The following is a 14,447-nucleotide window of genomic DNA, read 5'->3' on the forward strand; positions in this document are numbered from 1 at the left end:
TATTTCTGTGGATTTTTTATCAGATGGTCTTTTACATAAGATAAGTAACAGGCAAAATACTCTGGGACTACAACCCAGGACTGCCTGTTTTTAAGCGAGTACCATAAATGTTAGCTACACCAGAAATGTTCCTTGTAAAACGCCAGCTCTTTCTGGCCCATGAGATCCACAGCTTTCTGCCCTCTTCCCTCCCTCTTTCTGCACACCAGCTGCTATTGCTGTCTATTACTAGGTGATTTTCTCTGGGAAAGTATATGCTTATGCTGGCCTAAACATAGAAACTGTTTCCTGAGTTAACATGGTAACCACCTGACTCTGATCTAACTTTGAAGTTACGCTGCTTGGACTAGGAGATTGGGCTAGATGGCCTCTAGAGATCTTTTCCATACTACATTTTTTTATGGTTCTAAAGTTACTTGAAAGAGAGACTGTGACTCCTTTCATGGCTGTTTTAAGGCAACTCTAACTGCACATGTGAAAGGTATTGTTTCAGGCTGTGCATGCCAAGTGGATCAGAGGACTCTGCCAGTTCTCTGGATCCCAGAGGGGCTTGACAGGGACTAAGCAGGGGCTTGGCTTCCTGCAGTTCATGGTGGGACATTCTGGTGGGTGTCGAAACCGTTGTTTTCAACTGAGTAACCTACCAAGTTTAGAAACCCCCAAGGTCAATCCACCATGAAGTGGGAGTTTGGAGGTTTAGAGCTCTAGTCTAGAGAAATGAGGTTTGCCTAAGTGCTGTCTACACCTTGGTTTTGATCAGTTTTACTTGCTTTGTAGGGCATTAGTTCTTACACCCTCAACATATTCATCAAGTTCATTTTTTTCAGAACAAACTACGATGCAGTCTGAAAGCCTATGCCCACCTATCTTCCCCACTTATTAGCATCAACAGAAGAATGTTGCTTTGGAAAATGATCTAGTATTAAAAAAAAGTATATGCTCCATTCCATGTTAGCATCACAGAACATATCATGGAGTATCTGATTCAAGGCAGTAACAACAAAGAGATCACACAAAATGTTGATTACTCAGAAGTGTAATTCATAGAAGATACTGGATACTTTTTCCCAACTCAGCAAAATCAGGCAATCCCTTTTTCAGAAGAGTAGATCTTGGGGGAAGGACGTGGACTAATTAAGGATGCATCCAGGTTATATGCTTCAAAGCAGCTGGGCTTTCTGACTGCTCCATTTCTACCATATGTTGTAAAATCTCAAAACACTGCAGCATTTCAGATGCCTTAGCCTATTCATCTGTCACAAAGAGAAGAGGCTCTACAGGAAGGAAGGAATATTTTGTCTTTCACAGTTGCTGTGAATCTGTAACTATATTGGCCATTTTATTACTTGATGCAATAGCAAGTAATTCCAATGAAAATGCTATGTTTTCTTCTGAAACTGATCAAAACAGTGGGCTTTATTTTCTGCTTCTGTGCACTTTGTATAGCTACTTGCTCTGGTGCAAAAGAGCCTGCTCTACAGTTTTGGTGACATCTTTGCACAGGTATAAATGACTACCCCGAGACTGGGGTATTTTTATTGGTTTTGCCATCACCATGATGTTCTCTACTTTTCTTCTTTTCAAACACAGCGTGTCACACCTTCTAAATGATAATGAAATTGCACACATTTATACTATTTCTATAATTACATCTATAGTAATTACAAAGCCTAATTATATAATGACAATACAAGGTGAAATTTTATTGCATGAGGGTGCTAAGTATAATTGTAAACAAAGGGAAATAAATTCTTGTATAAACTATGTCAATTGATCATTGAGAACAGGAATAGCAAATAACAGAAAAAAGATGATTCTCACTTCAGCAGAAACTAATAATTTAATTTAAACTTCCCATACAGTAACTAGGCAATTTTGGCTCTGCTTACCCTCCGAATTCATTATTATATATATGCCTTGCTGTGTAATTGGAAGACATATCAAATTTTTTTCCCCTTAATTCAGAATTTTCTGCTTTATGTCAGCTTGTGTTCCAAAATGAACAGCCTTGAAATCTTGTTCGTGTGTGTGTTATTGCATGATGCTGTAAACAGCACAGTGTGTCAGCTGAATCAGACTGCTGAAAATGTATAGATCAATAATTTGGTTTATTTTTAGGTCTTATATTGCCCCTCTCTGTCCTAGATGCTACTAGTCTTCTTTTAGCCTGAAAACCTGAAGGTCAGTTTGAAGTCATGATCATGTAATGGTTCTTTTTATATCAACAGCTGAGACTGGCCTTGGGGGATATTGTTACTTATTTCTTAACCTTTTGGGGCTGACAGAATAGAGTCTGGCCAGATCACAAAAACATGCAGTGAAACTACAAGGTCTATCACTTCGTATATGACCCCCGCCCCTTCACTGAGAACTCTACTTTCAGAAGAGCTGTGGCTGCTCAGCATGTCTGCAAATTAGATTACAATCTTCCAATCAACCGTGTAGCCTGTCAAGGTATATATTTATTGTTTGATCAGCCATATAACCAGTTTGGGTATATATATTTCCTACAGGTGGGTGAATGATGAAACTGTTTTGAAAAGTATTATTTCAAGAAATTTAAAGATCATAGAGTTTTACCTTCCTATAAGTCAGCTATTGAGACAAATCATAAACAACAGATACATATTAAGTCTTTCAACCACATGCTATATCTCAACAGACTGATGAATTTCAAGGGGATCAATAATCTCTGAACATTAATGATCACAGACCACAAAACAATTTTTCCTAAACAACACAATAAAGAGACCAGTAATTTATAAGTTTATTAACTGGGTCAGCTATTGTTTGTTTCCAGTGTTAACCTATGGGTATTTAGGAATTCACTCTTTGAAAATAAGCATAGGTACTCACTATTCTAATCTTCATGCTGCTCTGAGTCTGTTCACAACAGAGTTCACAGCTTTGGAGCCTTACATCAGTGGGAACTGGATGTGTAAGAAGCTTTAAAATAAATCAGTATTTAAACAAATGGTAAAATCACTTACTGTTGCCCCTCTACATGCTGTAATTTTAAGGCCAGAAGTCCTCTTTATAAATTCCTAAAAAATGTTAAGGGATATATGTAAAATTTTTGCCCCACTGCTTTCTTTAATAGAGGTCTACTTTTTGTGCCTCTGGGAAAACTTGTCTCTTTCTAACAATCAGTGTCAGGATCCCAACTGATCCTGTCAGTGCAAAAGAGTGCAGAAATTGGGCTGTCCCCTTGAACAGAATGTCAAAAGAAATGAATAATGAAAAAAAGTAAGTTGAGACTCTTCTAGAAGAGAGTCTAGCTTAGCACATCCAGGAATGATAATGTGAAACATTAAAAAACCCCAACTTTTAGTAAAGTGGAATGGAAACATAAATTTAATTTTAGTGACAAATATCTACACTGGGATATGACAATGCCAGTTTTTCAATAAGGACTATCTGGCAGCTACTATTGGACTATTCCTCTGAGTAAAAGTCAATGTTATGCAGAAACAGGCATCCAGAAGATGTTATGCTACTCTGCATTGCATTACACAAGGAGTTTTGAACAGTGAAGACTGAGGTGAAAGGACAAGAGATCAGGGTACCTACTTATTCAGGACCAGCACATGTGCAGCACTTCACTGGAAGCTATATCTTAAGGCAACTTTAATCTCTACATAATGTCCTGAACATTCCTGTTAAGTAGTAAGACAATATTGGAAGGGTCTTTGCAGTAGAATTTGTAACCTAGCTCTTTTTGAAGAGATTCATTTATTTGTATTACTTAAAAGGTAAAATGCTGAGAATTGTATTTATTTATTTATTAAATTCTGTAGTGAAATCTTGTTTTCTGCACCTGCATTTCAAAGTTTGTATTTTTCACTTGAAGTATCAACCACTGTCCCACAACATCTTCTGTTCCTTCTGAAATTATTTTCTAAACTTTATTCTCCCATCTGCTCCTAATTTATTCCACTAAAATCTTACTGCTAGAGCATCTCACTCCTCTTTAAATGCTTTCTGAAAGTGTATCACTTCCTCTAAACACAATGGCCATGACTCATTTATTTTATTCATTATTCTTTCTCTACCTTGTGAAGGTAGTTATGTGCCATCCCCTCCTTTTTCACTGTCTTCACTACCTAAATTACTTCTCCAGCTTGCAGATATGATATAAGTCATACAGCTGTTATCTCTCGAAAGAAGAACTTGTTCTTGTGTCCTGTGATGCTGATACTCAGGTTGATATTATTGATGCATGAGAGAGAATCCAGAGTGCAGTGATCCAGCTGTGAGGCTCACTGATACCTTAGTGTGATGCATACCAGAGTGCATGTCTCTATATTTTGAGTTGCACAGTGAGAGGAGTCACAGTAGTGGAAATGTCAGGTTATAGCAGCAGGACCAAATTTCTCAGCAAAGCTGAGGAAAGGAAAGGGAGAGAGATACACAATAAGGAGTACAAAGAGAGAGATGGATGGATGTTTGAATGGTGCAATATGTGACTGGAAGTGGCCTTCCATGTCACCAAGTCCTGCAATCCCAGAAAAGCACATTGTGTTATCTATCCCTTTACTACATTTCTCAGGCTCTGTCTAATGACATTTAGAATTCTTGCCCTACCTTCTTTTATTAGAAGACTATTTCAGAATGTCACTACTCTGATAAAGGGCGACCTTTTAACTTACCATGGCCATTTTATACTCATTTGCTCTTTTACTGATATTGTCCCATAGATGAAATAGTTCATATTGCCCTCTGTACATTTTTGATGCTGTTTCACAGATTTACGTATCAGAGGACTGTGCCAGCATGAGTGTATCCTAATAATCTCATCTGATGTTTCTGCCATATTCTATTCTCAACACTGTGCTCAAACCTTCCAAACCCACTTTTGCACTATTCTGCAGATACAGAATGGATCTTTGGGCCTGTGAAAAGTTTTACAAAGAGATTTACAGGCAGACATGCAGTGGAACCTTCAAAGTGCTGACTCTTAAAAAACATATTGAAATCTCTGGGGATTAGAAACATAAACAGGACTAAAACTAGCCACTTTCTTCTAAATGTCTATTTCTAATCTAATTAATGAATAACTAGCTAACTAGATTTTTGGCTATCGAATTCAGTAAACCTACATTTATATATACCTCCTAGGAGTTTCTCTCTGTACCTAATCCTAGAGTTTAAGCTGCAGTAGCAACTAAAAACATTGATAACTGAATATAATAAAAGGAACAGCTGTGGGGAATTCTTTCCAATTATCATGAATGCTATATTATGAAAGTTTGCTACACAAATTGTACCTCAGCACATTGGTTGAGATAGTTCTAGAAAAGGACATAAACCAGTGTCAAATGAAATTGGAAGCCTTTTGTGAAGTGCAAAGATTTTATAGAGCATTTCAAATTTAATTTTGAATTTTGTTTAGTATCAGTGTTCCTGGAAGGTTTTTCTAACCCAAGCCATTTCTATTGGACCTTTTCATAATATCTATCTAAGTTGTTTGGGCAATAACCCCCCCCCCCCCCCCCGACAGTGTCATTAAGACATAGAAACTTGGTACTCTGGCACTAATTAGCCAGTCAGAATTTTGAAAAAAACAATCAAACTTGACTTATGCTTACATAACTTATAAAAACGAGTCTTTTTAATGTAACGTGACTTTTTGCCATATTATCTGTGAAAAGATTTCTATGGATAACTACTATGAATAATTTAAAGCCTATCAAAATGGATCTGGAAGAGATGAAATCTTTCACAACTGACCAGGGAAGAAAGTACAATGGTTGCAGATTCAAGTTAGCTATCAAAGACAAAATATATGAAAGATAAAAATCCAATTTCTTTTTAGGCACTACCTGATCTCAAGATAGAACTGATAGAACTTTTATCTCTATTTCTCCTGGAGGGTGTACAATGCATTCCTTTTTTATATCTGTTGAAGGGAGTAGGAACATTGACAATACCTGGCATAGTACCAAAGTGGAGAAGCGGCTGTCTGGTCTATGGAAGGCAGGTATGTAAGCAGTAAGTCAAAAGCTAGTCTTGGCAAGATCTTCCTTATAGAATCTATATCTGCAGTCTAATACAAAGCACTTCTAACCTCTTTCAGTCTGTGAGTGGATGGGCATTTAAGGGCCAACCCACTGCTTACTAAGACTATAAAAGTTATTTGGGATACCATCATGTCTTAATATTTTTTTTCCAGTATGTTGCACATCGGTGGCCTGTCCTCGCCAATTTCCACATGACATTACAACACAAATGTAATAATAATACTGAGTTTAGCTGAAAACTGTTGCCTTCAGAGGGCACTGTATCTGTCTTAGAGTGAAGAAATATGCTATCTTGCATTGTTTTCAGTTTTGTTTCAGTTGTATGCCTCATGTCCAAATATGACAGAATATATCATACATCCAGTCCAAAGATATCTGCTTTTCATTTTGACGGCCTTTTTGATGTACAGATATAGAAAAGATACCCACAGGAAAGAGCATTATGAAAAGCCAAAGAACTGAAACACGAATTACAAGACATAACTATAATACTTATACCAGTGGCACAATCACCTACCAGTTGTTATCATGTTGTGCCTTGCACTAATCAGCAATTTATAAAGCTGAGAAAAAGAAAAAAGAATGAAACTAACATTTATGACTGACAGTAATCACTGAAATTAGTGGACTTGTTTGGGGCACTTGATGCATACTACAGCTTTTTTCCATTGAAAAATAGAGAGCTGAAAAGTTTTGTTTGTTAGCAGTATCATCTAATGTTGTAAACTACCTCATGTGCAACTGAATTGGAGGTACAGTAAGTAATGGCTCAAACCCTTCAAACTGTCTTGGAGATATCCAAATTATTTATGAAAATAGTAAGAATTTACTGAATACACTGATAATTGGCTCCACAAAACTGAAAAGGAACTAAAATAATGGCTATTACCTTACCTGGGTAACCTTCTCTGTTACATTGTGCGTTCGGTCTTTCACCTTAGGTGCAATAATTGCTTTCTCCGAAGAAGGAGGAGATGAAGATTTTTTTTCACTTTTGATATCTGAAAAGTTCAGTGTGAGTTGAGGAATTTTGTTGATTGTACTGTATTTGTTGAGATTTGAATCCGATGTGGATCCCAACAGACTTGACTTGATATGATTAAAAGGCCCTGAAAAAATCAGAACACATATTTAGTATTTGATGAATGCAGAGAAATAAGTTATCATTAATGTTTAAGTGGGATATGTTAAAAGGGTAGTTAAAAACTGTTTTTCACTATACTATTTGTTAATAGTAAAAATTATCTAAATTTTTAAAATAACTCTTGCTAATGAGAATCAAGTGTAGTGTTGTATGTAAATATGAAATTAGCTTTCATATAGCCCCCAATATTTTTTTATAAAATCAATGGATTGCAAAGTATGTAATGCATCCATCCTTGTTTTCATGCTACTGGGTATGCTGGTATGCTCCATTATAATTCTGGCTGAATATAAAGACTGTATTCTCTTTGTTTATAGAAACCAAAATAGGACACAAGATTGTATAAGAGTGTCTGGACTGAGCAAAGGCTCTATTTTCACATTCATACTTTTGCTCATGCTTACATGGTAGTTAGTTCAAAATCGCTTTTTGGTAAACTGGAAAATTGAGTAGACCCCTGCTGTACCCCTGTTGACTCATCAAGTAACTCCATACTTAATCAATGGAAATATTAACCTAACACTGCCCTAAAAGCCTTTAATTTTGGAGTATCACAAACTCACAAAATATATTTCTTCCATTGTCATTACCAACAAAATATTGAAAACAACAGGGCTACCCATATGTAGAATATTTATGATGTATTTATACACTGAAACATCCTATACTACTTTAGTGCATCATGATAGATAAAAAATATGGAGTTTGTATACTTCATGAGGTACATATCCATTATAATTATTCATTTTAATATTGGATAGAGTTCCATGTACAACAAGAAAGCAATATAACTGATCAGTACATTTGTTTTGTACTGTTATCATAAAGTTGTTCCAGAAGCCAAAAATATTCATAGTAAGGAAAATTTGCTCTTAAGAATAATACTGGAAAAAAGAACGATAAAGTTGTTTAGACAGCGAGAGCTAGATCCAGCCAGTTATGAATTTAAGAAAAAATCCAGGTCCTGCAGTCAGTAACAATGTATCTAAAGTGTGGGATCCAAGGGTATTTCTCAGATCCACATGAGAACCTTTTTGCATCCCAATCCTAATATGGGCAACAAGGTGATGTTTTTTTTTTCTACTGCCTTTTTTTTTTTTGTCGTCTTCCAGGGAGGGAAACAAGAACGGATGCTATGATTCAGGAACAGCCAGTGGGACAAGATTAGGCCTATGGGGTAAATTGCAGAGTCAACAGTGGAAGAGCTGGATTGTATTTGCAATGTGTGAACCAGTGAAATTCTAACAACCAGCTGCTTGAAGACAGCTGTCGGGAAATGCTTCAGGCAGTGCTGAATTGTGGGTTTTTTTGTAAATTTTTTTAAGTGAGGGCTGGTCTTCCCTCACACCTGGCTTAGAATGCTTGCTGAAGAACCAGACTTTTAATTTGCTTTCTTAGCTTAAAAGGATTGGATTTATAGACATGCTTTCTACCTCCTAAATTCACACTAATTATACGTTAACCTAGGCCAGAGATAGAAATCCTCTACTACTCCATTTCAAATTGTGTCACTGTGCAGAAAGGAGTTCAAGATGACAAGGGAAGACACGATGCTCTAGACTAACAGTTCAGGTGCTCCCCTGGGAGAGATCAATCCGGTGGTTCTGCTCTCATGACTTTCTGTATTTTGTCCAAAGATCATTTGAAGTAAAATAAACAAAAATTTGTGGGTGAGTGCTCTAACCACTAAACTACAAAATCAGCCCCTCTTTTTCTCCCTAGACCAATGAACCTAGTATATTCTTTGTGGAACAGCTTCACTGGAAAAAGGAAGAAAGCACTCCCTTTCTCCCACAAGGAATGCTAAAAAGCCTGGTACTGAGGATACTACCAAGGAATTGGAATATTGTTCTTGAACACCTTTTGGCCCAGGTAGGACCTGAATCTATCTTTCACATCATCTACATATGTCTACTAAAAAGTGGTGTTTAAAATAAATCAGGGCTCACAATCTCCTCACAAATCAGTGAAGTGGCTAATCTGACTGGTGTGTGCTACGTACATATGGTCAGACTGCAGTTTTTCAACTCTATGTCCCTACATAGTTGTAACAATTAATAGTTTTTGAATATTGAGTAGTCTTATACATGAGTGGTGTGTCAAGTTGGGGTCACTTGTCAGATGAACAAGATTCTGGATACCTAAGGAACTCAAAGGTAAGAGGAAACTAAGGGAGCTTAGGCAAATCTATGATTAGATAGTAGACATTTTTTTTTTTAATAGCAACTTTATAGATGCTTAAATTGCATTGAAATTTTGCTTTCTGGGATTTAAATCTTTTATTGCTTCTTTTTCAAAGGGAATTACTCTCTCCTTCACTACCTAAGACTCATGCCCTAGCGCTTGATATTAGACTTAAGTGAATTGCACATGAGAATAAAACCTTGCTCTTTTAATCCACCTTCTTTAGCTTTAGAAAGTGGTGAAAGGTATATATGTACCTCATTGATAATGGTAATTAATTGAAAGTCATCACTAGCTTAAGTACAGCCCAGGCTGGCAGCAATTGAGCTGATACTTGACAACTAGTGGACCTTTGCTATACTTTCGTAGCAGGAAGCAGAAAAAGAGGGCCATAACAAATCACAATCACAATTGACACTAACTGGCACCCTGATTGACAGTTTCAGCAGAGTGGCCAAGAACTGAATATGCAGGGAGAATGACATGCTTCTGCCTACCTTACAAAGGAGATTCTTTAAGGTTAAGTTTGAGCTCCCCATTTTTATGGTAGGATCCCATTGTCCCTGCTTACACAATGCATTAAGAAATGATTTCACTCTCCTGATGGAGTCAATCCATCATTTTTCACCAGCGGTAAATACATTTATAAAAGTTGTTTTACAGTACAGAGACTGCATTTTTTTCCCCCAAGATTTTGCCAACATACACATGAAGCAAATGCAATGATTTCATAGTCCATGAATTGCTTTACAGAATCTATGTCATGCACTGCATGCAGTTTAGAGAGAAGACTTTACCAGGTACACACACTTTTTGCATCATGCATGAAGTCACAAACCAGTTTTCAGACATAGCTACAAATATTGCAGTTAAACTGAATGCTTTAGTAATTGTTTTCTAGAAATGCAAGAAGTCACTTAAGAACTATGTTCAAATTGGTTCCACAAGATGCAGCTCAGTGCTGGTGAATAGAAACAATTTTGTAACTGCACTAAATATTACATAAACATGAAATTGGCAACGAAGTTCATGCATGCACATTTTAATACTACAGGAAGCTTGAAACCATACCCCCTGCCATCCAGGAACGTGAAACTAGTTTTAAGGAGACAAAACAGGAATAAGTGAAGATACTTCCATAAGGCTCCTGATTATCAATTATTTTATTTTTGAGATAGTTAACTGAAAACTAAGCACCTTATAACAATAGATTTTTTGTTAGTGGCCCCGCCTGATTATACGTCCTTTCACAGGTAAAACTCCTGGTAGCTTCAATAGAAATTTTGCCTGCTTAAGGACAACAGCACTGAGTTAAATAAATATGATATGTTCTATCTCCCTCCTTTCCTTTTTTGAATTAACAGATAATTAAGTCAAATGACTGTTTAACTATGCCTTCACTTTTTCCAGGGATTGGTAGTTAGTGCTTTGACACAATAGTTAAGGGAATAACTACATGTTTAACAAATATAAGTAATGCACCTGGCCCTAGAGAGGTCAGCATGGGAATGTTGCATTTGAACATTTCATACAGCAGGCAAAGTAACATGCCAAAAAGTGTGGCTGTTTGAAACACTGGAAGGCACAGTCTAGACGTATACTTTACCTTTGACATTGCGACCATTATCTGGTTTTCAGCATAATAAAAGTGAAGAAAAAAAGAGAAAAAAGACAACTAAAATCTACATCAGAAAAAGCAGAAAATATTGCTTCAAAATATGTATGTGGTTTGAACTGAAACATTTTTGCACATCCTTGATTGTATTGTGTAGACTTTCAGTCACATTGAAGTCACTTTGACAATTGAGAGAGAATCTAAAACTGTTTGCAGTAGATCAGCAGGTAGTAGGACTGGCTCTAGCTAACTTGCCTTAACAGTGACGCGATAAAATTGTTTCTCCACAAGTCTGGTGCTGGGTTGGAGGTTAAAAGTGCTAACCTGGGAAGGGGTAATTACTCACATGCAATTAAGTGAGGCTGAGGCACCCACAGCTGTGGCTGGCAGCACAGGCTGGCTGGCTGCATGGGGTGTGGGGCTGCGCAGGCAGCCCTACACAGATGCCCGGGCCCCACACCTGCCCAGGACTCACAGGAGGAAAAGTTTTTACCATGGCAGCAAACTGAACAGTGCCTTTCTGAGTAAGTACTGGAGAAACACTGAGGAGAAAGATATACCTTGAACCTTTCTTCAGCTCTTAGGTGCCTTTCCACAAGGTAACAGTAGTAAAGCTCTCTGCGCTCACAGGCACACCCGGCCCTGAATCCTCTCATCACAGCAAACCTCTTCAAGGAGAATATTATCATTGTTGTTGTTATTATTATTATTATTTAATATTATTTTAAGGAAGCCACACAGGTGGATAGGTAGACGCCACTCCTATTCATGTGTGTACAACATGACCCACAGGCTGCCCTCCCTTTGTGTCATGTCCCCTGCTCAGCTGCAGCAGCTTGGAGCAGGTATGAGGGTGGGCGAGGGCCCTGGGGGCTGACAGGGAGCAAGGGGCCAGGCGCAGGATGTGGCCCTACCCCTGTGTGCTGCCGGCCGCCGTGACCAGCTTACCAGCTTTCAGAGGTGCTTTGGGCTCAAACTGATATTCACCTGCAGTTGTCCCCCGCTGACAGGCCACTTCTGAGGGCTGAGGCGGCTGTGCCCCTGTCTGGCCCAGCACCAGCCCTCTCTCTGCAGAGGCCCCGCTTCAGCCCCGCCCTGGAGAAAGGCTATGGCCTTCTCCTGTGAGGGGAGACGGAGGTGACGTTGGGCCTCGTCTGTGGCATCATGTCACACAAGCTGCCTCTCTGGCTTTTCCTCAGCTTTCTGAGGACTGGGGAGCACGGGACGTTGAGCTGGGCCCTCTGGACCATGAGTGTGGGAGAGCATTTAGTTCCTCTCAGCCTGATGCCTTTCTGTGCCAGGCATCTGTAGCAGTAATGCACATTTTGTAAGCTGAGTTAGGCTCAAAAGCCTGTTGTTTTTTCAGAAGACTGCAGGGATGTTACTGAGGCCACTTTCTGAAGAAAATAACATTTCCGAAGAGTCCCTGTGAACCTGTACCTGCTTGCAAAATCTGGATTGCTGGTGTTTCAGGTGAGAAGGACTTTGCTGGAGTTTGGGTGGTGGGTGGAAGACACAGTTCCTGCCCTGCTGCTCTTGCTGTCAAATAGGCAAATTTAGAATGGAATTTAATTGAGTACACTCAAATGAATTTAAAATCCTCAATTTTCATTTTTACTATAATACTTTTCAGGATATAATGGCCACAGCTATGATAATTTTAAAATGATGGACAACTAGGCTACATAAATTAATTTAATGCATGGAATAATTTATATTCTCAATTGTGTTATCTTCCAAAAAAAAAAAAAAAATTGACCATGGGTGAATTACTGTAGTTAGTATTGAGCTAAAGAATGCTATTCTCTTCTGTCAGAATTCTGTTATGCTGATTCAATAATATTATTTGAACTGGAAGAGGTGGAAAAAAATTAAATCTGAATTCAGAACTGCATTTTCAGACAGAGTAGTAGTTTTCAATGGATTCAGGAAAATTCAGAATTATTAGGATCAATAAACAAAATAAAAATGGAATGGGAAATATATTAAACCTTATGCTTCCTTGGGTAATAATTTAGGCCTTTGGGACTCTAGTTTACTTTTTACTTATTGTACTTTACTTTTACTTAGGGCTTTACATTCTCCAGTACAGTATCTATAGCTTCTGCTCAGAATCTGTGCGTCCAGAGAAGATCATTTAGGCTGAATCCTGGTTACCTAACTTGCATGGATAATTTGATAGCAACAATAGGCTCACTGTTGGGTAAGGCAAGCAGGACTTGCTGGCTAAATTTAAACATCTTTTCAGCATAAGGTGCCAAATTCTAATATGCTTGGAAGCAGATGGCATCAAGGATGGTTACTAATTCTACTGCAATTCTGAGAGCCATCCTCTGTTCTGCTGTACTTTTTTAGAATGCGTATGTAAGACCTAAACTTAGGGCCAGATTCTCTACTATTTTGTAGCTTATGCAGAGTGAAATCAGAGTGGCGGTGTTTTATCTATTTACACTGTAAATGATCACATCACGTGAGAGGCCATAGGAATTCAAATGGATTCTTGAGTCCTCATAGTAAAATTTATTTTCCTTAGTATTTAACATTTGAAAATTATTATTCAGTGAAATGGAGCTAGAAATTTTTGCTCCTCCAAGCAGCAAGCATTAAATTATGTGGCAATTTCTGCATGAGCTTTGTACCACCATAACCAAAGACAATATTCAAATTGATTTTTACACATTTTCATCATATAACTATATAAAGAATGACCAATTGGGAAGTGCTTTAATGAAAATAAGTTCCAAAAATAGAAATTGACAAAACAGATATCTTTAAATATGTTTTATTTGAAAGGTTAGTTTAAATATCTAGGGAAGTTGAAACCAAGATGAAGCTTATGCAATGGTCCAAAAGACATGCCAAGGTTCAACCTTGAAGATTTTTGCCTCCACATCCTGATTTTGAAATCTTGGCTTGAATGTGAACATGAAATATAGCAAAATGGTATGGTTTAGGATGGAATTAATTGAATTTTTGGGTTCATTTGAACTGAAAAAATCAGAGTCCAAAAGAAACAGAAATGAGAAAAGAAGTATTTACCCATTATATTTAATACAGGAAGAGTAACTGGAAGGAAGAGTTAGTTCTTCTATTTTAGGAGTTAATCTGGGTGGCAGAGGAGCATTCAGACTTATATTTAGGCGATGTACAGAAGCAAAGAGCACTCAGTGTGGACCTTCCAAAAGGCAGGAGAACTTAAAGGAATTTTACGCTTGTGGTCAATAAATAGGAGAAAAACAGGCAATCACTGAAAATGAAAATTCATTTTCTTGCTAAGTTATGAATCTGTACACAGTCTTCCATGACATATGTGTTTGAAATCTTAAAATATTCCCCATACATTCCTTGTCATCAGGCTTGAATAAAAAGTATGCAATTCAAGTCATTAGACCATCAGTAGCTGCAGAAGCATTACATATGTGGCATTTTTCTGCGAAAGCCAGTTTCAAAGGTGCCTCTCCATTCACAGGGCTTTCAAACCTCT

The 14,447-nt window shown here is 37.7% G+C and overlaps 1 protein-coding gene across 3 annotated transcripts in view; it reads right to left on the reverse strand.

Annotated features, from left to right (window-relative positions):
- KCNH7 (potassium voltage-gated channel subfamily H member 7) overlaps positions 1-14,447 on the reverse strand; it is a 247,811-nt gene that overhangs the window by 66,624 nt on the left and 166,740 nt on the right. For 2 of the 3 annotated variants that reach the window (XM_069781253.1, XM_069781251.1), the window contains 2 exons: positions 10,955-10,975; positions 6,915-7,129 (listed from right to left, as the gene is read on the reverse strand). In XM_069781253.1, coding sequence (XP_069637354.1) covers positions 6,915-7,129; positions 10,955-10,975 — 236 coding nt within the window. The remainder of the gene's footprint in view (positions 1-6,914; positions 7,130-10,954; positions 10,976-14,447) is intronic. The other variant, XM_069781252.1, reaches the window with a different exon arrangement.

Source organism: Haliaeetus albicilla, chromosome 4 (genome assembly GCF_947461875.1).
Source record: "Haliaeetus albicilla chromosome 4, bHalAlb1.1, whole genome shotgun sequence".
Lineage (NCBI taxonomy): Eukaryota > Metazoa > Chordata > Aves > Accipitriformes > Accipitridae > Haliaeetus > Haliaeetus albicilla.